General features: G+C 49.3%; 3 protein-coding genes across 5 annotated transcripts in view; 2 read left to right on the top strand and 1 right to left on the bottom strand.

Annotated features, from left to right (window-relative positions):
* Positions 1-17,390, bottom strand: part of atad2b (ATPase family AAA domain containing 2B) — a 34,496-nt gene extending 17,106 nt beyond the window's left edge. Inside the window, exons 1-22 of the mRNA XM_062559768.1 lie at positions 17,153-17,390; positions 15,131-15,297; positions 15,010-15,041; positions 14,774-14,921; positions 14,291-14,390; positions 14,009-14,138; positions 13,707-13,850; positions 13,489-13,564; positions 13,202-13,303; positions 12,957-13,068; positions 12,735-12,850; positions 12,347-12,521; positions 12,162-12,250; positions 11,371-11,530; positions 10,232-10,322; positions 9,821-10,132; positions 9,166-9,313; positions 8,195-8,381; positions 7,717-7,902; positions 3,697-3,832; positions 2,532-2,725; positions 2,283-2,442 (exon numbers count right to left, since the gene is read on the bottom strand). Of these exons, the coding sequence (XP_062415752.1) occupies positions 2,283-2,442; positions 2,532-2,725; positions 3,697-3,832; positions 7,717-7,902; positions 8,195-8,381; positions 9,166-9,313; positions 9,821-10,132; positions 10,232-10,322; positions 11,371-11,530; positions 12,162-12,250; positions 12,347-12,521; positions 12,735-12,850; positions 12,957-13,068; positions 13,202-13,303; positions 13,489-13,564; positions 13,707-13,850; positions 14,009-14,138; positions 14,291-14,390; positions 14,774-14,921; positions 15,010-15,041; positions 15,131-15,297; positions 17,153-17,248 (3,061 nt within the window). The 5' untranslated portion in view covers positions 17,249-17,390. The remainder of the gene's footprint in view (positions 1-2,282; positions 2,443-2,531; positions 2,726-3,696; positions 3,833-7,716; positions 7,903-8,194; positions 8,382-9,165; positions 9,314-9,820; positions 10,133-10,231; positions 10,323-11,370; positions 11,531-12,161; positions 12,251-12,346; positions 12,522-12,734; positions 12,851-12,956; positions 13,069-13,201; positions 13,304-13,488; positions 13,565-13,706; positions 13,851-14,008; positions 14,139-14,290; positions 14,391-14,773; positions 14,922-15,009; positions 15,042-15,130; positions 15,298-17,152) is intronic.
* Positions 17,391-18,466: 1,076 nt separating this feature from the next.
* Positions 18,467-22,053, top strand: ubxn2a (UBX domain protein 2A). 3 transcript variants are annotated; one of them, XM_037448962.2, is made up of 7 exons: positions 18,467-18,641; positions 18,924-18,986; positions 19,435-19,507; positions 19,781-19,890; positions 20,071-20,208; positions 20,588-20,749; positions 21,460-22,053. In XM_037448962.2, the coding sequence occupies exons 2-7, from the start codon at positions 18,943-18,945 to the stop codon at positions 21,641-21,643; spliced, it is 711 nt and encodes a 236-aa protein (XP_037304859.2). In that variant the 5' UTR covers positions 18,467-18,641; positions 18,924-18,942; the 3' UTR covers positions 21,644-22,053. The 3 variants fall into 3 exon arrangements, with proteins under 3 accessions (XP_037304859.2, XP_037304858.2, XP_037304857.2); XM_037448961.2 differs by having other exon boundaries at positions 18,468-18,641; positions 19,414-19,507; XM_037448960.2 differs by having other exon boundaries at positions 18,478-18,641; positions 19,405-19,507.
* Positions 22,054-22,723: 670 nt separating this feature from the next.
* Positions 22,724-26,181, top strand: part of mfsd2b (MFSD2 lysolipid transporter B, sphingolipid) — an 8,756-nt gene continuing 5,298 nt past the window's right edge. The window contains exons 1-2 of the mRNA XM_062559767.1: positions 22,724-24,174; positions 24,756-25,213. Of these exons, the coding sequence (XP_062415751.1) occupies positions 24,055-24,174; positions 24,756-25,213 (578 nt within the window). The 5' untranslated portion in view covers positions 22,724-24,054. The remainder of the gene's footprint in view (positions 24,175-24,755; positions 25,214-26,181) is intronic.

The raw sequence follows: 26,181 nt of genomic DNA, 5'->3' as shown, positions 1-26,181 counted from the left end.
TGAAGGAAATAAAAGGATACAGCTGGCTTTGGTGAGGAGCGTCAAGAGGTACGACTCAAGCAGTGCACGAGGGCCTCGATACCAACACCGCGCCCTCCCACAAAAGTCGGAGGGGTGTCAAAGGCCAGGTGGGATGCAGAGAGCTCATCAGAACTCTTTTGGCCCTGAATGACCCCCCCCCCGATCCACAGCGGTCGGTTTCTTCCACATTTCTACTGGCCTCGAGCAATAAAAGACGCATCAGTGGAACCGAGTCACATGGTGGGGCAAAGATTTATTTATCAGCCTTTTTAAAAACGTGACCGAGTTACTATTTAGCGATGTGGGGGTGCGGAGGGGGGGGCTCCAGGAAGCCGACATGATTGCACATGGAGGACGGTGCGATGGAGATAGCGTGAAGGACAAGGAGAGACGGATAATGAGCGTTTTTTTCTCTTTGGAGCCGGCGTAGAATTTCCCCAGCAGCGTAATTGTCCAAGGCCACATTTCCTGGGAAAGGCGCTGGCTGAGAATCTTTGTTTTGTCTTCTTTATTAACCTGCCTAATTGCATTTTTCTTCATTTTTAGCGTTTCATTTGTAGACTCTGTATTCCAACAAATGACCCAGGGCCCCCGCCTGCAAACACAGAGATATGATTTATTAATTTGGGCTGGCAGATAATTGCTTCCCATCCGTGTCAGGCGGCTACATCTTTATGGGGCAACAAAGCAGGAAAACCCACAGTGCCAGGATCCAAACGGTCCCGTTAATTGAAAGTCCGAAGCGGGTCGCCTGCATGCAGGCGTTCAATTACCATCGTGCCTTTTGTTTTGGAGGTTTTGATTCTGGTAAAAGAAAACGTCAACTTCTTCTCTGCAACAAGCTCTTCAAGTATCCTGAGTTTTATTTTATTTTTTATTCTTAAACATGCACACTACACAAGGCAGACAACAATACATTAGAAATCCAATTCATTTTTGGAGCTAAAGCAACTAGCCGGCCTCTTTGTTTGCGTGTGTGTGTGCAGCTCGTACTTGGCTTCAGAAGAGGTGTAAGACGGGTGGGAGGCTGATGTACAAATCAGCTGCGAGACAAGAGAAGATTACATTTTCATGCATATGCAGCGTCTCAACGACGCCGTCTGCAGCGGGGGCTGAACGCACTTTGTTTTGTTTGAATTTTCAAGTTGAAGAAAACCATCTCGAAGGTTGCGTGATCCGACTGCCTGGAAGCCCTTTCCACAAGTCATTAAGTGCCGAATCTAATTGCTTTTTTTTTTTTTTTTTTTACCCACAATGACGGCCTAATGGAACACAACAGTAACTACACAGACACATGCTCGCACGTATTTGACTCCAATGTCGCTGTATCACCATGGGAACATCAGATGGAGTGTGGCAGCTCGCTGCTCAGTATTCACTCTCAGTTTTAGAAAGTTGAGTGGAAGGAATTCCTCGACTCGAGTGAATTCGCTTAGTTGCTGTTGTGAAGGAACTTGAGTATCAACCCTCGGCGACATGACACCGTTTTTTTTTTTGGGGGGGGTCACTTTCAAAACCAAAGAAATGGCCGTTTTCACCTGGACGGTTTGAGGACAGCTCTTTACTTTCACTATCTTGGTCTTTGCCAAGAGAAGCGAGTGGTAATTGGACTGTAGTTTGTAAAAAGCGTTTTTCTACTCTTCCGACCCCTCAAAGTGCTTCAACACTACATGTCGTCATTCAGACACTTTCATACATGGATGGCTTCCATTACTCACATATGCAGCTACATTTTTGGAGAAGATGCACTACTGACTGTAGTGCTGCTCGCGACCTTCAAAGTGACATGTGACTTATGACCGTGCTTCTTCACACACACGCACACACACACACACTGGTTGGCAGACAAAGGCCATTAAGCCGGCAAACACTGTGACTACAACCTGTAACTCCACTGGATCCGCTTTGTTTCTATTCTCCTCAATCAAGACCACAAAATCTGCTCAGCGTACGACGGCCTCCTTCACATCACATCTCCATCGCGGCTTTCTTACCGAATTCTGTCTGAAATGATCAATATTAATTTAATCCCTACGCTTTAAAAAGGAAAAATTCTGTGATGCCTTCAGTCTATTTTAGCGTGACGATTCTATTTTATTGTATTTATTCAAACTTTGTGCACATTCAAGCAAGCACACATCTGATAAAGGGCATGTGAATTGTGCACTGATTAAAATGAATTTGTATATTGCATTCATGTGCATTACCCCACATGCGTGTGCGTGTTTTCCTGAGCATGCCTATGTCATATCAGCCCTCACCTCCAGGGTCCTTGTCAGGATTGTATTCCAGAGCGTTACTGCAGATGAGGTCGATGTCCCCCAGGAAGTCCTTCCCTCTCAGGTACTGGTGGGTGTCGATCTTGGTCATGGCGGTGGACAGGTCCATCGGCTGCCGGATGACCTCCAGGTAGTCCGACACCTGACGCGAAAAAGTTCATTTAAAAAAAATAAAATAAAAAAAAGCACAGGAGTAAGGCGGGTTTGGCCCTCTTTGCCGTTCCTCTTTACCTCGTCGATGTCCACCGGCTTGCTGAAGATGCTGAAGCGTTTGTCGGTGGCCAGGCGCTTGGTCACGTCCCTGAGAAAGAGCCTGAGCTCCCGCAGCGTGTTCTCCTCCTGCTCGGCCAGGCGCCGCTGCTCCTCCGCGGACAGGACTCTGGGGCCGGGAGCCTCGGCCGCCGGCAGCACCTCCTCGCGCCTCCCTGACGGGGAGCCAAGCACAGACGGGATGGTACGCTCGCTAGATACGACGTGTCTTCATACGGCCTACAGGCCAGGGCTCTTGTCTGCGCCAGTGAAATGTCTGAAACTCAACCCTGATCTCAGACGGTTTCGTCATCGCAGACCAAAACAATTCTTTACTTACAGATTTAAAAAAAAGGGTATTTAGAAAAGCGAGGGAGAGGAAGAAAGGCGAGCAGATACCCTACCCTACCCTACCCTACCCTACCCTACCCTACCCTCCCCTCCCCCTCCCCCCCCCCGACCCTCCCGAGGAACCAGTCCTCGCCCGAGGCATCGCTGGGAGGTTCTCGGCACCACCTCGGGCCGCTCCGCTCAGCAGAGGCGATCCAAGCCCTGATTCTAATTATGCCCAATAACAGCCGGGCCCCTCACAGCGGCTCCTCTCGCTGCTTATTCAGTTACGCCGCCCTGCTGGAAGCCAGAATGCCGTCTTATTGAGGCAGGAATCCCCCCCCCCCACACCCACACACACACACACACACACACACACACACACACACACACACACACACACACACACAAAGAGTGCCGGAGCGAGTGCAGCCGGGGACCCCCTGCCTGGCATCAATGAATGCCGGCCGCAATTTCCATTTGAAAGCCCGGCTGGACCGTTGTGTTACATTGAACCTGAGCGCGAGGACCACTCAAGGCAACGGATGATATTCATTTGATATTCAGAATAAATAATGGCTTCACACCTGAAATCTCAAAAGTGTTAAACAGATCTGAGCTGGTAATACCTTCAACTGCGGTGTGAAAATATGCATCACACACCTCAAACACTGATGAGCTAACATTGGCTCTTCTCCCTTTCACAGGACGGAAATAAAGACGGAAAGAAGCAACACTGCTCTCTGACACCGAGAGGACCTGCACTCCACCAAGGACCTGTATACTGCAGTAAGTACCTGTATACTGCAGTAAGTACCTGTGCTCCTGAGGCGCGGCGGGGCCCTGGCTGCTTGGACCAGCAGCAGGTCGGAGAAGAAGCTCTTCCGGTCCTCTTCTCCTGGAGCGGTCAGCGTCACCACCTCCCCGTAGCTCCTCTGGAACATACTTCGTAGCTGTGGTAAAAAAAAAAAAAATTCAAAAAAGATTGAGTACAAGATGTATTGCGATGCAAAACAAATTTGAAGCATAGAAGAACAAGCAGATGGAACAATATTGGCTTGAAAAGTTGGTTTTTCCTGATAGAACAGTGGGCTCTTTTTGTGTCTAAAGCTTTCTACATAACACACTAAATGCATTTCTTTCATCTCTTAATTGCAGCTCCTTGTAGAAGTTTTAGAATATTACATATCATTACATCCACCCACTTTCTCCTTGAACTGATTACTCCACTCTGTGATTGTTACATAAAAAGACAGCGTGGAGTTGATTGTGCCAGTTTTCACCGGCTACTCCATTAACAACGCCCCGCTGCTTAGAAGTTCAGGATTTCATTAACAGAAAACCTGTTTTATGTCCAGGATAACGGCAACAGTGATTAAAAAGAAAGAAAAGGGCTCTTTAGCCATTTCAAGGCCACATGACACCTGATCGAAGCCACCCTTCCAAACTTCATTAATGATGCATCGCCTTTTAAAAAATGCCGTAGTTTGAGAATGTGAGCCAGGGCACATTCTGACGCTTTCAGAAAAAAAGAAAAGAAAAAAGGGCTGAGACGTTCCAAAGCTTTGTTTAAAGGCTGGCACGTAGAGCGAGCTCCGTCTCTCCTCGACTGTCGTAATATTCTCCAAAGAGCCAGAGGGCGGACCAACAAAACGAAAACTCAAGTGAAGAATCCAGAGAAGACATCGATTGGAGCCCAGAGACTGTAGGTGAAACCAACGTAAATCCATAAGCAAACCGGTGCATTGCTGAGGAGGGGGTTGTGATTATCTGTAAACTAAATATCTCGTGTTCACGGAATTCTGTGGTGCCTTCGAACAAGTCCTGCAAATAAGAAATAAAAGCATAAAGAAACAAAAACACACGGCATCGACACAGGGCCACGGGGGGGGGGGGGGGGGCTTCAAAGATCCCAGCTCACTTCCATGGTGGAGCTCAAGGCTGCTCACGACGGGAAGCCCTGTTGCTGAGTAAGCACCTACTTTACACACGATTCCCACCCCCCCTTCCGAACCCCCCCCCCATCTGTCTTTCACATCGATCCCCTCCCTTACCCATCACATGTTTGTTCTCTTTCTCCCCACCTCGCCTTCTGTTCTCTTTGCTTATCCTCGCTCTCTCTTTCTCTGGATTTTGCATCCCTGCCCCCAGAAGACAGGAAGGGGAAAAGGAGGACGACGGAGGGGGGGGGGGTGAGTGAGGGGGGGTACGAAGCACACAGCGGGTAATCATCCTCAGTTTCTCTCATCACGATAAAAGGCTGCAGGGGTGTTGACACACCGAGCGTTAGAAGACATGTGTGGATAGAGGAAAGCTTAAAGGGGGGCGGGGGGGGTGGGGGGGTGGGTGTAGACGAGTGAGCTCAGCTTAAAAAGATGTCGGGCGGTCGCTCAGGTCCTTATCGTGCATCGAGATGTGTGAATTCAGGTTCCGTTGAAAAGGCGCTGAATTAAATATCGAGGCCTTTGACTACTTTACCTTATTAACTTTGATATTGTCACCAACATTTCAGCCAAAGTGGTGCCTGAATAAACAGGAAGAGGGTGGGTGAGGGGGGGGGTTACTACCATTAGAAGACCTGAGCATGTGACTGTTATCTTTCTGGTTATTGCTTTGTTTTTAATTATTTATTTATCCTGGGGTTTTTACGGGTATTTTTAAGATTTTATTTTCCATCAAATGCCTCGATGTCGCCATGCGTCACGAGTGAATTGCTCTACGACGGGGTGCATTTGTATTATTATGCTATTCTATCATATCAGTGGGTCTAAATGGTCTCACAATGACAATAATAGCTTTTGAAACAGCGTTCCTTTAAATCACATCTTATGTCTATTTCCATCCTCGCCTCCTCTGAGGAGGAGGTCCCTCTAAGCCGAGTGGGCGCGCGCTGAGGGAGGGAGGGAGGCTGCGGAGCTGGACCCCGGCCTGCGGTGTCGGTTTTGGCTGGGGAGGGACAATGCCTCTTCCCTGCTGTGGTCTGAAGCAGAGACAGCAGCTGTCGCTGTGTTCCTCACGCACAGAGAACAACGCCTTCAGAAAGGGCCAAAACCACCGAAAGAAAGTTCCTAACATTTTTTTAAAAAAAGGCTACCGGAAGGATGGGCATTTGATTAAAAACAACTAAATGGGGAAATAGGGCAAATCAATGAAAAACAGCAAAGGAAAACAGCATGTTTAACACGCACACAGCAGAAATCGCTCGCTCAGCGGATAATCTGCAGACCGTACGCTGCCTGGAAGCCCCGGGGCCCCCGGTCCCAGCGGCAGACTTCACACACACACACACACACACACACACACACACACACACACACACACACACACACACACACACACACACACACACACACACACACACACACACACACACACACACACACACACACACACACACACACACACACACACACACACACACACACACACACACACACACACACACACACACACACACACACACACACACGAGGAGGAGCAGTAGTAGTAGTAGTTGGATGGCGCTCGCACGCCGGCCCTCCATAGAGCGGAAACAGATGCCGTTTAGGTTTCTTGTGAGCTAATTTGGGTAAAGAGTTGAAACCAAAAAAAAGCCGAATAACAATTAATGGAAATTACTCAATGATTCTCTGAAGAGCAGCATTAACAAACTGGTACAGTAACTGCAGCAGAGGAGGCGGGAGTCCACACTCGAGGTTTGAATATTTGTATAATCATTTAGGTTTGCTTTGAAAATGAGAAAAGATTGGGTCTCCTCACAACGCAACTAAAAAAATAAAAAAAAAAGTCAAGAAAAGAAGCAGGGGACGAGTGTAATGATGCAACTCCAGCAGAGAATGACACTAGAATGAGGACCAAGGCCAACGGGGCCCGAGGACAGTCTGCATATCGTCGCGCCGGCTCGTCACATGACTCGCCGATTCTCCAGGCTACGTGTTCAACGGCCAAAGAAAAGAGTGACTTAATGAAGAAAAAGTAATTGCCAATCCTGCGTGGTTTCAGCCAGTCACCCAGCATGTAATGAATAGCAATCTGCCACGAGACAGAGGCGGAGTGCTACCTCCACTTTCATACTGCTAATCAACAAAAACACGGTGGAGCGGAGGGAAGTAAACAGCCTCGGAAAAATAGCAAGAATTACGTGGAAATATCAATCACGCGACACAAAGAGTGACGGGGGAAGAAAAAAAAACAGAAGAAAATTAAACAAAAAGGGGGGGGGGGGGGAAGGGAAGTGACAACTACAACAAGAAAAGCACCTCAGTGGGTTCAACACCCTGAGGAAACTCCAGAGTACGAGATCTTCTTGTAGCGTAGCCGGGTCCTGGGGTGAAGACGTCGTACTACCAACCCCCGGATCTGTTTCCCCACTAGAGAGGACCCCTCTTCTTCTTCCTAATCTAATTTCTTGCATTCCCCCACCCCTCCCCCCAGTCTGAATCAAACCCCCGCCCTGACAGCCTGACCCACAGCAGGTGGCCTGACTCTGCTTTGGCTTTCGGAAAGAGAATAATAAATGAAAAAGGGAAGAGTGAAGGCAGCGGCACAAATCACAAGAGAGGAGCCAAAGTAGATTTTTTTTTTAAACCTCGCCGAATGACCTTGACAGCGACACACACGCGGCGTGGGCCTTCACAGTCGCTGCCGAGCGTGAGAGGAAGAGAGAAAACCTCTTTGAATTATGCCTCCAATACCATTACAAAAAAAGACACTCTTCTCTCACATAATGGAAGCAATTCCACCAGCAGCCTTAGGTAATCGCAGGAGGAACCAGGGCCAGGCCTCCCAGGTACATCTGACCATGTGAGCTCAGGTGCGAGTACGTGGTGGTTCCCACCTCTTCTGACAGCTGAGAGTAGTGAGTCTCCGCCGTGGCGAGGACCAGGACCGGGCTGAACGAGGGCACGTCCTGCAGCAGGGTGAGGAAGGTGCTCTTCACGGTGTCGCTCACCGTCTCCCACCACTCGGAGATGTGCGGCATGAACACCACGCTGGGCACGCTGCGACGGGCCTCGCGGAAAACCTGCAGCCACACGCGGAGATTAAGCAGACGCCGCTTCATCATCAGCATCGAGGACCCACCAGATTAAATATGTATAATCATTTGTTATATTTTTCTTTATGTCTATTTGTATATATACGCTGACACCAACAAGCTGAATGAAAAGCTGCAAATTATTCAAAACCTAAGAGGCGATAAGTTGCTCCGTCTCTCCAGGTTTTCAACCACCTGTTCAACAGATGGCCGATCGTGCGGAATCTGCATGCATGCATGCGCGTGTGCGTGTGTACGTGCATGTGCGTGCGTGCGTTACCTGAGCACAGGACTCCTCGGGCGTCTTAGCGCTGACGGAGTAGAGGGTGGGCAAATCCAGGCGGTGCACCGGCAGCTTGTCCAGGTGGTGCAGCAAGGCGGGCGCCACGTGGGAGCTCTGCCCCGAGCCCGGGGGCCCGGCCAGCATCAGGCGGGGTCGGTACGCTGTGGGCTGCTGGAGGGCGGAGCTGGGGGGGGGTCATAATAAATAGAAGTCATAATGTCATTCAGAGGCAACAACAAGCCGAAAGCAAGTTAAAAATAAAATCAGACATTTTAACTTCCACCCTGTTGTGCAGAAGCTTTCCCCTCGTGCGGCGCCCGTCACGTGGACACGCACAGGCTCTGCAGCGGGGGCTCTGCAGCGGGGGCTGTTGTAAAAAGGTTCACGCGTGTACCTTCACTCTGGCTCCCGCAGAGAACTCGTTATGTGAAAGAGCCACACGTGTGCCGCGAACTCCTGGAGAATTCTGAGAGCTTCCAGTGTGGCACAGTGGGGGGGGGGGGCGCGCTGATAACAAATTAAACAAAGCCTAGCTTTGTGAGCACTCCGTTTCTACATCCATAAAGCCACACGTTTGCCTCCAGCTTTTTCTTTTGTATGCGGCATATACCGTTAGCAGCAAAGAGGTTTTACAGCCTTCTGCACAACTTAATAAACTAGATTCTTGATAAGTGCTTAATGGCTTCAACGAAAAATGGTTCCGGTAAATGAAAAGCCAGAAGTCATCCAGATAAATGGAAAAAGCCAACGCTGTTCTCATGCGCCTCGTCTCTCATCCTCTCCTGTGATCTCCACAGCTCAAAATATTCAGCCAGGCGGATGGATTTTTTTTCACGTCTTGTTAGTAAAATGTGTTATGTCTGAAAACTAAACATTCAAGAGACATAAATAATAATAAATCACAAAAAATATAAATACATGTGTGTGAGTGTGAAGGAGGTGTTGTTCCGTTTCTCCTACAGACTCACCAGGAGAAGTGGAGGAAGGGTCTGTGCATGGTGGGGGAGCAGAGCTGACTCTTTGGGGATGCAGTGGGCGGGGCCTCGTAGATGGAGGCGGAGCGTTCCTTATTGTCGTCGCTGTACAAGTCGTCTTCGAGCAGCTGATTGTCACCGCCTGGCACAGAAAGAGAAGCGCAGCTTGAGGTTATTTAGGGCAACAGCAGCAAAAAAAACAAAAAAACAATACACTTAAAAGTTTGTCTCTGCAAAGTTTAATCCCCAAAGCCGCGACCATCGCAGACATTAATGAGGTAATTCCACTAAATAAAGTGACGATAAAAAAGGAGCGCTGGCTTATTGGGCGCGGTGTAATGGGCATTTAAAGCAACCCGTGTCATTATTGGGTTCAACTCCCACCAGCATCCTCCCGCTGGTCAAGTGCTGCATCCAATCTGCTGTAAACACTTGTGTTGGCTGGAGGCGGAGTGGAGCTATTCAAGTGCAAGCGGGATGACTGGTTATCCGATCCTCCGCCTTCTCTGGGGGCGTGCTCCATCACACTTTAGGTTTCCGTGTGTGAGGGAGATACAAAGCATTTCGTTTATAAAGGTGAGGGGGGGGGGGGGGGGGCAAGAGTCAACGTGGGAGAAGCTACAAACAAATGAAAGTCGCCCCCCCCTACCGTGTGGGTTGTTCCCGTCGGCGCACTGAGCGTGGGGGAAGACTCTGAGCAGAGCTTTTAGCACCAGGGAGAAAGAGCTGGCCAGCAGGGGCCTGAGGGCCGGGGACAGGGCTCGGCCCGGCGGCGCCAGGGCCCTCTGGGAGGCCGGCACGATGGTCCCGATGGCCTTGCTGAAGTCGGCGGGCCCGAGGACGATGGACGCCACGTCCAGCGTCAGTTTGACGCTGCTGCCGTAGATCTGCGGGTAGCGGCGGCGCAGCGCAGCCAAGGTGGCCTCCGTGCAAAGTGCTTTGATGTCAGCGCCGCAGTAGCCTGGGAGCACAACAGGTACGCACAGGTGAGCTCTTGATTTGTCTCATTAGACGACAGCTTGAACCGGCGATCGAATAAGAAAAAAGGCGGCGCGCTTACCGACGCATTTTTCTGCGAGCTCATCTACAAATGGCTCGGCCAGCTTGGGATTCCAGTCCCGTGTGTGAATCTCCAAGATGTGCTTTCTGGCCTGGTGGTGGAAAAAGAGACCAAGGAGAAAAGAGAAGGTCGAGTCAGCAGAGGAGGAGGAGGCGCAAGAGCAAGAGGGCATGTCAAAAAAAACATTTTAAAACACTGGCATGGTAACAAGTTCAACTGAACTAGTGGCACCAACAAATAATGTAGAAAACGAAATAGATTCATTTGATGAGTGAAGAAAGAAAAAATGCACACATTAACTAACATATTCAAAAGAACACGTTTACTCACCGAAATCTAGATCTGACCACAGCAAGAGCGAAATCAAAAAAAAAGGACTCAAGTGCATGAGTGAGCTCATCAGTGGGGCTAGCTAACATTTCAGCGGCCTTCATTACAACGCCGCCACAGGACGCCGCGTGATGAGCACACGTCGTCAACAACAAAGTGGCCTCGGTTATCAGCATCTTTTATCGCATCTCCCTTTTCTGTTCAAAAAAAAAAAAAGAAGCCCTATCTAGCCAGGACTCATGCGGGGTTCCTTCTCTGGGACAATACTGCGAGGGAGCTGAGGGTGAACGTGTGGAGTTGAACGCTATTTGGACCTGAGCGAGGCGTTTTTGAATCTGGACTAGTGATCCTACCCGGGCTTGAGAGCCAATGGCCCCACTGTGCGGAAAAATGAAGGGAGGCGGCCAATGAGACCGGAGTCCTCTACTCTGAGCCCTTTATCAGAATTAATGTTGCATGACCGATACACATTGAACGCATTTTCCCTGCATAGGAAAAGATTAACAAGTCCCCACTCCTGCGACGTTAACGCTTAAAGCCCTGCAATAATTTGTGTTGTAATTCGTTTTTCATTTTCCAGAAACATGATGAGCATTTGCTTCTGCTATTTGCTTATTGGATCAAATCATCCAACAGCGAGAGGGGGAAAAAACAACAACATAGAAACTGTTAGGAGCCACTTAGAGAATACAGTTTTATGGTCCTTTTTAGGTATTAAAGTAAAAGAACGCTCCTGGAACGAAGAACCTCGGCACGGCCACCTCGTCCCTCTGCCCCGTGCAGCTGAACACGAGCCGGCTGTGTCTCACCTTCTTGTCGGGCAGGTTGAACAGAAACTCCCGGTCAAAGCGGCCGGGCCTCCTGAGTGCCGGGTCGATAGAGTCAAGTCTGTTTGTAGCACCGATGACCACTACCTCCCCGCGACTGTCCAAGCCGTCCATCAAGGCCAGCAGAGTGGAAACGATCGAGCTAGACGAGGACATAACGTCAGCAAACATTTTTATATTTTAATGAGATCGGGACAAAGCGCTGCTCTGTCAGGCGTGCATGCAGATTGAACACAAACAGCGTGGGGCAAAAAAAAAAAAATATCAACAGTTCCATTTCCATTTTGACTGGATTCCTATGCTTTCATTTAACCGAGCACATCATTCATAAACGCAGGCATGAGCACGCTTCGAGTTTTAAATAAACATCTGTCGAGAATTACATTTCACACAGACCAAAGCTCAATTTCCACGAGGTTCAACTGCACGCTGTGTTTGCATAATAGGAAACATTCTCGCCGGCAGTTCATGGCGAGATGCTCTAAAAACCAAATGAAATGGATGTGAATTACTTTTGCTATTGCCATGGCGACTCAAATGAACACATATGGACTCATCTGTAACTGATGGGAAACACCCAATTCCAAATGAAGCCAATTTTCTGTAAAAATCCGAGCTGCAGTGTAGTGACAGTAGTTTTTCATCTCAATATTAGGAAACCTGCTCCACCTATTGGCAAGAAAAGTAACTGCAGCAGTACTTTAGCGGAGAGATGCACTGATGCACGTCACATCTGTGGGGAAAAGTTGAGGCTTTCTTAAAATCAGCCTTACCTGTGGATCTGGTCCTGCCGGCTGGAGCGAACAGGAGCCAAACCATCAATCTCGTCAAAAAAAATGATGGATGGCCTCATCAGGTAAGCCTGGTCAAAAGCACACACACACACAACAAAAAAAGCTGCGCTGAGTACATTTTCTTGAAAAGCGATGCAGGATGAAGACACGTAGTCACGTCTCACCTGGTCAAAGAGCAGGCGGAGCTGGCGTTCCGACTCCCCCACCCACTTGCTGAGGCAGTCGGCTCCTTTCCTCATGAAGAAGGACACCTTCCTGTCTCCCTGACTGCACTCGTTGGCCAGCGCCCGGGCCACCAGGGTCTTTCCAGTCCCCGGGGGGCCATAGAACAAACACCCTCTAAAAAGGGAAGCGAGATCAAATGGACACAGAGTTGATTTCATGAAGGCAAATAGAAAGCCGCTTTGATATCATGCATCTGTGGACCAACACGTTAAAAAAAAGGCCCGCAAGATTTCTGTGATCAGATTTGATGCGGTCTGTTTTTGTATTCAAACTTAATCAAATAACAGAATTCCAAAACAAATAGAAACACATTTCAGTTGTTCTCACCTGGGAGGCTGAATCTTAAACTTCTCAAAGATCTCCGGATACAGCAGTGGGAACACCACCATCTCCTTCAGAGACTGAATGTGATTACCGAGGCCACCCACATGGTCAAACTTCACCTGAAGAAAAAAAAACACTGTTCAAAGAGCGATTCTTCCTTGTAGAGGTGAACGCTTGAGGTCAGACGTCGCTTTAAAGCGGTATTTCTACCCCCCCCCTCCTCACCGAGCTATCGAGGTTCATGGGGTCCACGTCCGCCAGGCTGGCTCCAACTTTCGCGCGATCACGCAGCACCCCGCTCGTCAGGTCTTCTGAGGTCAGGTTCATGGGCAAACACCTGCGGGGGAAAGAAATAAATGCAACTGACGTGTAAAAGATGCAGATGTCAATTAGTTCTTTTTAATGCAATGTACCAGGTAAGTGCGTTCAAATCAGAGGAAGAGTGGAACAAGGAAGGCGCCGGCCTTTACCTGTTCCGGGCTCGGGTCATGCTCTTGCCTTTCCTCCGCTCAAAGCGCTCCTCATCAGAAGAAGAGGTGGTGTCACTGCTGTGAATGGCGTGTTTCTTCACTCTGCCGTGGTGAGACAATCTACATTCAGTTTCACGCCATTACACACAAACACACACACAGTCCCGTTCCTGACTCAGCAGACACCAAAAAACAGCTCAGGTTCGTTAGTGGAGATTGTATAAAAAAAAAAAAAAAAAACTTCAGTGTCGGAGCTGAGTCGGACGATTTCACTCGTTCCTACCAACCTTATATGGCTTCTTCTTGCTGGGGATCTGTGGGTGTCAAAAAGTGAGGGGTTGCTCTGTTTTCTGTTCACGGGTTCTGAGAAAGCAAGACACAAAGCGGCTGGTTATTACAGAACAAGCCTCTGATAAACAGTTTATAATAAATGAGAAATCAAAAACACAGCTCAACGAAATGTGTGCACCACGGTTTGAATCTTAAAAAAAGGATCAGAGACTACCGATAGGTGGGGCCTCGTATCGCTGCACCGTCTTCCGCTGCCTCAGGTTGTACGGCCTGCCGTTTTCCTCCCCCGCCTCCTCCGCTTCATCCCCTTCGTCATCTTCGTCCTCTGCATCCTCCTCCCCTTCCTCGCCGTGGGAATCTACAGCCGCAAAGTGCAGTTTCAAACCACAGATCGTTCAGACGACACACAGGACTTCAGACGTTTCAATTGTGATGAATTTAAGGTGGTTCACTGAGTTTTTTGGGATCTCTCTCGCTCCACTGGTTCCCAAGTAGAACATTAGTGGAAAAACTGACCTTCGGTGCCTTCCTCCTCTTCATCCTCCTGCTCATTTTTGCTGAGGACTTTGTGGTGTGTAGGCATGCTGAAAGTGCTCCTCCGCATGGATTTCCTGCGCTTTACCCGAGAATACATGTCCAGGTTTTCCTGAAAACAAACAGAGCCCTCTCTCGTTGTCACCTTTATTTGCTCATGATCATCCGGCGTGTGTGTGTGTGTGTGTGTGTGTGTGTGTGTGTGTGTGCGTGCATGCGTGTTTTTGAGCTCAGGGTCGCGTTCTGCAGCCGAAACGCACTCACCTCCTCGGTGTCTCCGGTCCACATGCGAAGCCGCTCCACCTCACGGTTCTGCCTGATGCTGCTGATGTTGTCCATCTCCTGAAGGACAGCCTCAGCAGTGCTGCTCGTGCACGCACACACACACACACACACACACACACAAATAAAAACAGAATTTGACAAACTGAAGGCACCTTCACAGAAGTCAAACGTGGAGAAACAATTCCTACTTCATAGGAGGTATATGACCTGCATCTCTAACTTGAACAGGAGCCCTGAATATACTGTTCAAATATTAGGGGTATAAAACAAACATATTCCAAATACTCAAAGTACAGATCGTGCTTACTGTTGGTAAGCTTTGTAAAAGGAAGCAAACAAGTATAAGGATTCCATGAATAGAGGAGATGAATAAAGGATGCCAATTTTCCCACACCCTGCTTGTGTTGTGTTGTGCACAGTACTGCAAAGGAAGGCGTTGTCAGCAGAGCAACATGTAGCTACCTGTTGACCAGCTGGTCAAACAGCAGGCTCTGATTGAGGTGTTCAAATTTGCTCTTCTTCCCCCGGCAGCTCCTCTTCAGCTCCACGTGCCCATTCATGTGAGAGTGATCTGCACCTCCGCTCTGCTCATTCCTGTGACTCAGATGGGCTGCAGCATTGACAAAACTTTCATTAGAAAGACAGCCAATTATTTCGTTGTGCGCTTCTCTCTAATACATTGAAGAGAATTGCATTACCGTGTCCATTTTGCATAATGCGAGACGACAACCTAGAAGCAGAAAAACAAAACAAAAGTGATTAGCCGCCATCCCGGGCAGAAAAGCTCAGGTTCGAGGAAGACTGAGGCCGGCAGCTGACCTGGTGCGGTAGGTGGGAATTTCCCAGCTGACCCTCTGGCCCTTGGTCTGTGGGGACGGCGAGGTATCGCTGGAGCTCGGCTCGGAGGCGGTCTGCCGCCGCGTCCGCTTGGAAGGGGGTGCCAGCCGCGGACTGCTGGGACTGCTTACATCACTACTAGCCTCCTTCTGTTGGAAGTTAATGAAAAAAACAAAAAAAACGAGGATCACACCAATTTCAGAGAGAAATATAAAAATAAGGCAATCAGAACAAGCAAGCAGCAGAAGAAAAAACAAAGGATGCCTGTCACACCCTGTGACAGCCTTTCACGTCTATTTTGCATAAAACATCTCCCCGTCAATCACCGTAAAAACCCCAGAATATTAAGCAACTAACAAGCAAGCATGAACAAACTGCTCTAGTAAGAAATCACACGCATGTCAACATAAAAGACGACAGCAAGAGCTTTAAATGCCAAAACCCAGAGTAGAATACGATGAGGCGAGACACCTTGTACCAAACTCCTCGACGCATTCCACAAATCACAACAGAGCAACCTCGACGTACGCCCTTGATCCCCCCCGCCGCCCTTCACAGCTCAACTTCCCCGCCGATGTCAGAGCGTATCTCGCTGTTGTCGTAGGCAACTGCCTGTGATGCCTGCAGAGACGGTGCGTCTGTCTGACTGACAGCCCGACTGACTGGATATTGATATAGATGTGGTAGCAGTGCACCAACAGTGAACAAACGCACAGCTGTGGATGGATGGCTGCACCTTGAAGTCAGGCTTCATTTGAAACCTTTTCCCAAACAGTCACAAAACTATTGTCAACATTGGGGGCGGAAATAGTTAAGTGCATGAAAACAATCAATATTATTGTGAAATGGCATTGTTAGGTGCATTACTCTACAGCCTGTTAATCACAGATCACATTATCATGTGTCCACAGTCAGGAATTACTCGAATGCCAAAAGCATAAATCCTCTCCAAACAGCCCATTAGGACTCGTCCATGTGCTATTGATCATCTATAATTTATCTAATCGGGGTTCGCTCTCGTTGAGTGTATTAATACCCGTAAATAATGCGGAGACACGGGTCCTCTGGCCTCGCGTCACTGCAGTGTTTACATTGTGAGACAAAGGCAGTCACGCAACCACAGTGAGAACATCGGCCGTTGGATTCATTTTGTCCTCCTGTCAAAGTAAATAAATGACAATCGGCGAGGCGTTAAATCGGTGCCTTAGTAAAACACGCGGTTTCTTCAAGGGTAAAAGCAAGCCGTGTCCGGGTATTTTTATTGGGGGGGGGGCATTCGCAACAAAGTTCACCAAGTTCAGACTTGCTTAAAGATTACGGGACTGGAGCCGGTGGACTGTTGTGAACCCGGGGGCTCCCTTCCCCCACCGCCGGCTAGCTGTCGCGGCTAGCTGCAACCGACGGACGCTAGCTTAACTTCCGAGCCTTTATCTCCTCACATTTGAGACAAATAAAACCCGGCTAACGCGCCCGAGTCGGCGGCGGGGAGAGGCGCCGACGTCCTCCGGGCAAACCGCGGACTGTCTTCACTCACGGCGGGGAGGGAGACGATCCGCGGGGAGACGACGGTGCGAACAAGTCAAGTCGGGCACAGATTGCCAAACACAAAGGGAACTCAACTTGGAGTTAGCAGGGAGCTAACAGGGAGCTAACAGCGCTAGCTTGTGATTTGACAAGCCGCGCGACGCGTCCGGCATAAAGTGACAGGCGCGCGCATCGTTGCGTTGGAGTCGTTTATTGTGTGTCCGCGTGGCGGGGTGGGTGTCAGGTGTCAGCGCTGTCCGCATTGTTGTACGTTAAAGTGGGACAACTTGAGGCCACTGGTTACCGCTAGCTAGCTCGCCAGTCAGTTGCGGCTAGCTTGGCTAGCTAGCTTGGCTAGTAAACTGACTGCCGAGCTAGCTAGCTTGCCGACTAGCCGAGCTAGCTAGCTTGCCGACTAGCCGAGCTAGCTAGCTGACCGGTGCTAAAAAGAGAGAGAGCGAGAGAAAAGAAACCGCTTACATGTTCCTCACAGTTCCGCTCGGTTCTTGACGAGGACCTCGTCCTGGAGGAGATGAAGGGGCCGCCCGGGCGGGAGTTTTTCCTCGTGTTCACCATGTTTAGTTTGTTTGTTTTCCCTTATGCCCTCACTGGATCTCGTTGGCCGGCTCCAAAGACTGCCTCATTTAGCGCAGCATCGAGGCGCCATTTCTTTCTTTCTCTCTCTCTCTCTCTCTCTCTCTCTTGCTGTCACTCTTCCTTCCTTCCCCCCTCTCTCTCTCTCTCTCTCTCTCCCCCTCAAGTGGATGTTTGTCATTCATGTTTGTTGACATATAGTCACAACTAGGACCATGAGATTCAGTAGAAACGGTTAATTGCAGGATAAACAATTCAAGTAAAAACTGGTGATACTAAACTCTCTAAAGTATAATAAAGTCTTTCCATTTAGTCAGATATTTCTCAAGCACAAACAATCGATTTAAATCATTTTTAAACTTACGAAAAAGAATAAATATAACCTTTTCAAACATACGATACACAGTGTACCCTTCAGACAAACAGCAGCCGGAGGGGTCGAAGCCAAGCAGATGGAAGTGGGCGGCCTCCGAGTTATTTGAGGATAAAAGTTCTTCACAAGAACATTTTGCATGTAAGAAAAAAAAATATCAAGTCAACTTTCTACACAATTTTCAGAAAGCTGGAAGTATGTGATCAAAACTATGCAAATGTATGTGGCCTGTGATCATAGTTTGAAGGAAAAGGACTTTCACTGAACCCCTCTCCGGAAACACTGTGGGATCCCTTCTCCCCGATTTGGAAATCACTGCTGAACCCAAACCTGTGTGTGTGTGTGTGTGTGTGTGTGTGTGTGTGTGTGTGTGTGTGTGTGTGCGTGTGCGTGTGCGTGTGTGTGTGTGTGTGTGTGTGTGTGTGTGTGTGTGTTGCCTCTTTTCCTGGCTTGACTGGAATTGCAACTGCGCTCGCCATCTGTTTCACGTTTTTTGGGGTCCATTTAAAAAGCATCATGAGGTGATTATTATTTTTGTTTGTGTGCATGGAGCTACTGAATCTGTAACCCAGAATAATGAGTCTATACTTCTGGTGGTGAGTGTATATATATATATTCCTCACCATGTGACTGTGTCAACGCAGTGGAGACAAGCGTCAACCAGAACATCACAGCTGGAGTCAGGAAAGATGAATCAAACTTTATTTCAGACTCAAGGTCCAGACAAAACATTAAATGGATAAAAAATACATCAGGTCACAAGTAATTAGAAATATATTTAAATAGATAGACGGATCGATAGAACGCTAGACTGACAGTTTAACCGGTTTCAATAGAAAGTGGTTGTGCTGAGCTCAGCATCCCGGTTTGGTTTCACCACGACAGACGGAGGCGACTTTACGGCACCGTGCGTCACACACGTCGCTCAGCAGAAGCAGCTGCACGAAGCGTCCGGTCTCTGCAGACGCGCTGGCCGGCGATCAACGGAGCGACCGCGGACTGGTAAATCAGCATGTGTCCCTAAAACCCTAAAAAAAAAAAAAAAGCGCGTGCGGATCAGCGTCTGCCGTGTGCATGTAACCCGATGCGCAGGGTCCTCTGCCGTGCACGCCCCCCCGGGCCGTCGGGCGCGACGCGCGCACGACGGACAAGTAACGCGTTTGTCATCGACACCGTTTTGCATCTGTGCGAATGTAACGCGTGAATACGTGGACACATGAATCCGCGTGGGGCGTATTGATGACGCGGCCAGGGCCTCTGATGTGACGTTTTTCATTTCCTCAGATGGAAAACACGAGACGTCATGAAAGAGATTGACTCTGAGGGGGGAGAGGAAGATGACAATTGGTAGGTCTCAACAAATCATTTGTGATTTAAATCAATTGCATTTGGGAGTTGCAATGACTTACTATTTTGCGTTCATTTTATTCTTATGTGCATTGGTCATTATCAATCTATTTTACATATTTTTCTGCATTGCACTGTATGTGTTTTGTGTGAATGAAAACTTCAAATTCTCAAAAAAATAATTGCCAAATCTTCGAGTCTTACCTTAAAGGAAAAAAATATCACTCCAACTCTGGATTTTCATCAATAATAAGAAATCAACCAATCAATGTTTGGTCAACGCCAGCACTTTTTTTCTTTAGGTGCATTTTCACAAACCTGCACTGTAAGATAACTCAATAATGCAACGTGTCTGACTACAGGAAGACATCTATCATGATAAATGAAACACTTGTCCATTTCTTTGTGGGTTTCCCAGTGAAGAAAGTGAAGAGCAGGCCCCAATAAGGCGTAGCTTCTCGGTGGAAGACCTCCTCGATGAGGTGGAGAAGATCTGCTACGATGCCTCTGGGACGTCGAAGGTCAGCTCCGCACCGTCACATCCTCCATCCTCAATTCTGAAAGGTTCTGTCTAAAAAAGAAAATGAGGCATCATCTTATTGTAACTTTTGGAGGAAAAATAATCTACGGAGGAAAAATTAACAAAGCAGTACAATAAAAATATATATATATATTTTTTTAATGTTTGTTTGTTTCTAGTCTGCATGAAGTAATAGAAACAAACAGCAGAAGGGAGTTACATTTGGGACGATGATTAGGTGACGTGTGTTGACCTCTGCGACCTTCGTCTCCAGGTGGAGATGGTGGTGAGGCTGTGGAAGGACGGCTTCACCGTCAACGACCAGGAGTTCCGCAGCTACTCCGTTCCCGAGAATCAAGACTTCCTGGACTCCATCAAAAGGGGGTGAGTGAAGCGGACCACCACGGAATCTTCACGGGGGGGGTAGGGGGGGGGGGTTACGAGACCTCAACCAGGCGGCGTAGGATAGTTACAGCTTATAACGCTCGCCAGGGATGGGTTGTCGTATAGTGACTGATCCATTACGTACTGGACTTTTATCTGCTCCCCCCCCCCCCACCCCAGGGAGCTCCCGAAGGAGTGGGAGAGCCGAGCAGAGGAGGAGGAGCTGGAGATCAGTGTGGAGGATCTGACGGAGGAAAACTACGTTCCCAGGCGAAAGGCCTTTCACCCCTTCAGCGGCCGAGGGTACCGACTTGGCAGGTAGGACGTCGCAGTTGTGATAGTATTCTAAAATAACCACATTTACATTTGAACCTTTATGTATGTTAAACGTGATTTGATCTTTTTAAAAAGAGCAATTTAGCATCCAAAACTGTTCTTGCATGAAGTCTGTCTCAAGTACCAAGGTGCCGTACTACATCACACCACTAGGTGGCCCTCTCATTCCAGGTATCAAAACACCAAGAAGTAAATCTCAGTAACTCCACCTTTTCATAACGACATTGTATATGAACACGCAATAGTCCAGGGAGTCCCAAAACCTCCAAAGTGTCCATCACTTCTAAATAACAATACATACACCGTGTGCATGCACCCTGAGCTGACTCCTAATCTGTTCTTTATTCCTGTCCACTCCCAGTGTCGCCCCCAGAGTTGTGGCCAGGTCACCGTCTGTGCACGAGGATGGAGAATCTCCTCCTATTCCCATGGTAACACTAGACCACGCCCTTCCTGTTACCTCCCTGCAGATCTGGTTGGCCGACGGCAGGAGATTGGTGCAGAGGTTTAACCTATCGCATCGGTGTGTATCGCAAACCTCAAAAAGGCCCGAAACGGCTCCTCTCCACATCTGAGCGTGACATCATCACAAAATATACACACATTAGAGGCCGATTTAGTATTCTGCGCGTGGACTCAATCGACATTTTCCACCCCTACCATGCTGTCTGCAAATCCCATAATCTCCAGCAACGCAGAGAAATAAGTAGTTCAAGCGATGACATGAGATTTTTGTTTGTACAAGCTTGGGAGCTGGCAAGGGGGGGGGGGGGGGGGGGGGGAGGTTGCTCGAGGATTACATAATGCTTTGTTCTAGTCTGCTGGAGTTGAAGGCACGGCCTGTGTTACATCCCCCCCCCCCCCCGCCACAGTGCACGCGGCTGCAGAAAACATAATCTGAGCCGCTGCAACCGAGTGGATCTATAAAATCCCCAGAGAGGGATTGCGCAACTGGGATGCAGCATTTATATAACTGGGTTAGCCAAAGGCTGGGCAGGGTTGAACCCCCCCACCCCCCCACCCCCCCTCCAACCTTCAGCCAGGCCTCGGCGTGCCATGGGGCGGCCGTGAGAACGCCCGTCATGTGGTGGGTGATTAATAATGGACGGTTCCTACGAGCACAGAGAGGCGTCAGGTGCCACGAGGAGAGCGTGGAGCATTCGCTCCGTGGCGCTCCGCCGTTCTTCTGTCTCGTATTTAACAAAATGCGGTTTTCACCAAATGCTTCCGTAGGATCGCGGACGTCCAGGACTTTGTGGCGCGCTGCCAGCGGAGCTGCCCCCCCTTCGTCCTGACCACGTCGGTGCCATTCCGGGATCTCGGCGACAAGGAGCTGAGTCTGGGAGAGGCCGACTTGGCCAACGCCGTCATCGTCCAGAGACCCCTGGACACACAGGCTCCGTTTGGACACTCCTGACTAAACGGGACACCACCCCACCCCAACCGCCATAATGCACACCGCACACCACTCGCACGCTCACTGACACCTCACCAAGAACCCGATGCCCCCCCTCCCTCCCCCTCCCCCATCTTACGCTGCATGTTAACGTTGTCCCGTTGGTGGGATTATTGCTGTTGTCTCAGGGCCTTCGTCGTCTTCTCCCAAATCAAAGTGAGGCAAACGAATTCTGTCGCCCGGGCAGATGTGGTGGTCTACCGCATGAAGCCCCCCCCCCACCCTCACACCCTCACACAGTCACACAGCCACACACACCCCTTCACTACCAGCACCACCCACCAACTCTCTTAAGTCTTCCCAAACTGTGATCACCAGTTTTTTTTCTGCACTATTCCCAGTCAAATAAACGAATTATTAAGTGGCTGATATTTCAATTTGTTCTTCTGAGGTTCTGAACTGCATTGAATGAACATATGTTTGCACGTCATTATGTTTTAAAAGGATAACAGCTTGTTGCTGTCTCTTTTTAGTTTTGTATTGTTTTATTTGAGCATATCAAGTTACAACAAATGTCCTCAAAACTTCAGCAAATCTGTCGCCATTTGAGATCTTAAAGTAGAGATGAATTCTGGTCTCGTGCTCCCCGCCATGCGTGCGCCTGCGTCTCGGTCCGCACCCGGGCCTCGGGAAGAAGGCGAGCGCCATTATCCATCTTCAATATTTAAAGCGGCGCGAGGGATGGTGGTGCGGAACAGAGGCGGGTTTGTGTCGGCTGTGTGGAGCCGGAGAGGACAGCCGGTGAAGGTCATGGGTGGAGATGCCTGGAATAATCCCCCCCTCTGAAGAATTATCTTTGAGAAGAGGCCACATTTGAAGGTTTCGACCTGAATGTGCACGCTGCCGGCGTCACCTGGTTCGCTGCCAGAGGCGGTCTGGCTAAAGAGTAAAAGAGAGCACATTTGCTTTCTGCTACATATTTAATAAGGCTAAGCATGCAGGGAATTACTTTCCCTTTAAGTCCCACATTTCCTTTTCAGAAGGACCCTTTTTGAACTCGCGCAGCATGCAGCCAACCTTTTCATTTTGCACATTCCTCTTCACGCATTATGGGAAACGTGCCACTTTGATGCAGCTCTGCAGCGGTGCCGCTTTCAGCGTTGATAATGTGGTTTTGGTTGAGGGGGTTGCACGCTTGGGATTCACAAGCCGAGGTCTCCATGACACGTTTGTTTTTCGTGCTCAGAGGAGAGATTACCGTGGAGACTAAAAGGGGCCGCAGTATGTGTTTTGGGGGGGCAAAATGAAAGGTGCTCAGTAGATAGAAGTGAACGGTCGATGAAACAGCCTCAGAGAAGAATGTGTGGTACTGCATCTCCTTCTCCAAACCGATAAGTGTGTGTAGGAGAAGCTCCCTGTCCTCTCAGATGGAATCTTTTACTTTGAATAAAATGACCCCTTACAATGTCACCGGGTTGACAGTACTCGAGCGTTACGTTTTGTTAGCCTGCATGTGGTTATGTGTGAGATATGGGGACCGTTTACACGCTGGATGAGAGGAAATCGTGGTGTTCAACGCTATATTTCTGGGAATTCAACAACCCAACCAGCTTAAGCTGATTAACCATGGAGAACTTTGAAGAAGTTACATCATCCCATAAGATGGAACATCATCTAGTATGTGAAACATCATGCTGTGTTGAATAAGAGATTGAGAACATGAACTCATGATTACAGCTTGTAATAAACCGCCTGACAACCAGAGGAGTCGCCCCCTACAGGCCATTTGAAAGAATGCAGGTTTAAGGCCATCTCCCTCTATAGAATGTGGGGTCTCCACCTGGACGTGGAAATGTAAGATTGGGACTAAAACTTCTCTGCCTCGATGTTGAGATTAATGGTTCCTGTGAGTCCTCTCGGCTGAATCTGGAGTAGCAGCCCGTAAATAATAGACCTACACCCCCCCCCCCCCCACACACACACAGTGGAATTGAAGCTCCTCGTTCCATAAACCTAAGGTCGATTCTCTGTGAGGGAAATTAAACCAACCTTTTGGACATGAGTGTTTGTCAACATGGGTGCTTTTCATAGAATGGAATGTGTCATTAAACCAGAGCACATTTGAAGCAACATTGATGATTATTTTATACCATGTCACGTGTGGAGTGTATAATGCATGATTGTTTCATGCATTCATCGCATGCTTAAAAATAGCACTAGTTTGTCACTGTCTCACAAAGAAACTCTTCCCGAGCGTTCCCATCGCAAACACACACACACACACACACACACACACACACTGCTCGCGTCAAACGCCGACCCCGATCTCTCGGCAAAGATGCACGCGCGCACACGCGCACCACACGCAGTGCCCGCATACATGCGATGCCGTGCACCGTGGCGCCGCTCCGTCACTGCAGGCTGCGGAGCGGATGCGCGCAGACCGTCTCTCCTTCTCCTCCTCCGGTCCGAGCCGGCGACCACCGGACCCCCGGACCCCCGGACCCCCCGCAGGAGCGACCGAGCGAGGCCGCGTTCTCGTGCCCCAGCGGGTATAGGACCGCCGCTGTGTTCTCTCCTCATGCACAGATGGGATTTAGAATAACGCCAGGTGGCTCGTGGACGTGCTCGCAGTGAGGGGAGCCTCGCGCACTCTGGCACGGGACACGTTCGCTCTTAAAGCGCAGTCGGCGGCTGTCAGACACCGCGGACGACGGCCACCCGAGTGGCATTTGACTTTTAGAGGGCGATTTGTTTAAAACAAGGTTTCTAGCGCGCGTGTGTGTGCGTGTGTGTGCGTGTGTTTGTGTGGTTTCTTGTTACATTCTCATCATTCAACTCTGCATTGGTCCATTCATGTGTTTCTGTGCAGTCTTTCTGTGTTTTGTGTCTGTATTCTTGTCATTGACTGGATGTGTGTGTGTTTTTGTGTGTGCTTTCTTTTTGCATATATGTGTTTGCTTATATTTATTTCCTTTTTTTTGCATATGTAGCCTATGTATGTGTGTGTGCGTGTATGCATTTTGTTTTCTTTTTTGCTGATGTGCGCGCGTGTGTGACACTGCCGCCTCTCTGAATTTGCCCTTGCCTCCCCTTTGCCTCCCCCTTGCCCCCCCCCCCCCCCCGGTTTCAGAGCCACAGCAGCATGCGGATGATGGCGGCGGACAGCGGCACCGAGGAGCGGGAGGAGCCCGCGGCCTCCGACGCCGTCGCGCGCGCGCACTGCGCGCACACCCGCAGCCAGAGCCACGTCCAGTTTCAGCCTCCGACACAGGCCGCCTCCAGCACCACCTCCAACACCGCCACCACCACCACCCAGTGGAAGGCTCCCCGCGCCATCGCGCACACGAGGAGTCACAGTCACACGCACTTCAGCACTGCCTCGCACACGCCGGCTCAGAAGTACGGCTGCCGCCTCACGCACAGCCTCTCAGCCATGGCCAGGGGGGGGCACGGGGACAAGGGGGACAAGGGAGCGGAGGGGAAGCCCACCGAACCGCTCTTCCCCAAAACTCTCCCTCCACAGGTAAGAGCCCCCGCTGCATGTTTACCTTGTTGTTGTTGTTGTTGTTGTTGGACCCGTGCTGCAGGGAGACACACACCTTGATGAGAATGTTCTCATCTGGCGTGTTTGGTGCTTAGTTTGGCTGTGAGTGGTTGGATGCAGGGAGGGGGGGGGTCTCCTTCTGTGTCTTGTCCTTTTCATTAATCAGCTGCAATGTTTTCCTGTGTGAGCAAAGTTGTTTAGACTGAGAGGAGGATGACCTTCCTCCTCTTCTTCTTCAGATCAGATCAGTGGACTTAAGTGAGGAAAGAGTTGGAATCGGACAGCGAGACAGATGAAAGGAATTTTGACCGGTTTGGCTTATCTCACATTATCAGAGCGGATGATAAGTGAGGAGAGTAAAGCTTTGAGTGTTGCTCACTGGCTTTCTGTGACTCAGGTGGATCCAAACAGACCTGCAGCTGGTCTCGTCTCTGAAAGCTCTGTCTCATCTGCAAGTGTTTTTGTTTTGACTCGCTGACTCCAGTTAGATTTGACATCAGAGGTTTTGCATTCACCACCAAAAAAAAGAAGGAAAATCCCTGTTATGACTGGTTTTTCTGCCCTCAAGACGGCAGGAGTTGAGAATTAGAGCGACCAATTGTTTTTTCTCAGTAAGCTTTTGCATTTCCCCTAAGGGCCTATAAGCCGTATCTGTTTTGTGGGGACTGCTTTTGGGCCACAGCTGGTTAAGAGTCGGGACTGGACTCCACTTTTAGTGTTTATCATTTTTGTTCCCATTCAAAATCAGAAGGGATCAGCCGTGGTGACTCGACGTGTGTCGTGTCCACGGCAAGATGTCGTCTTCTTCTCTGCTGAAGGCTGTTAAATGTCACCTTAACCTCAAAAACACAAGCGTAACAACGTAAGCTCGCACCATTCTCTTTGGAATGAGGACCAACAGAGGGAATCTTCCTTGTCCCTCTCTGTCTCCCTCTCTGTCTCCCCCTCCGTGTCCCTCTCCGTGTCCCTCTCTGGATCTTTGTGCATTTGATTCCCTGCACGTTCATGCCTT

This window comes from Pungitius pungitius, chromosome 20 (genome assembly GCF_949316345.1).
Source record: "Pungitius pungitius chromosome 20, fPunPun2.1, whole genome shotgun sequence".
Classification (NCBI taxonomy): domain Eukaryota; kingdom Metazoa; phylum Chordata; class Actinopteri; order Perciformes; family Gasterosteidae; genus Pungitius; species Pungitius pungitius.
This window is presented reverse-complemented; position numbering and strand designations above follow the sequence as displayed.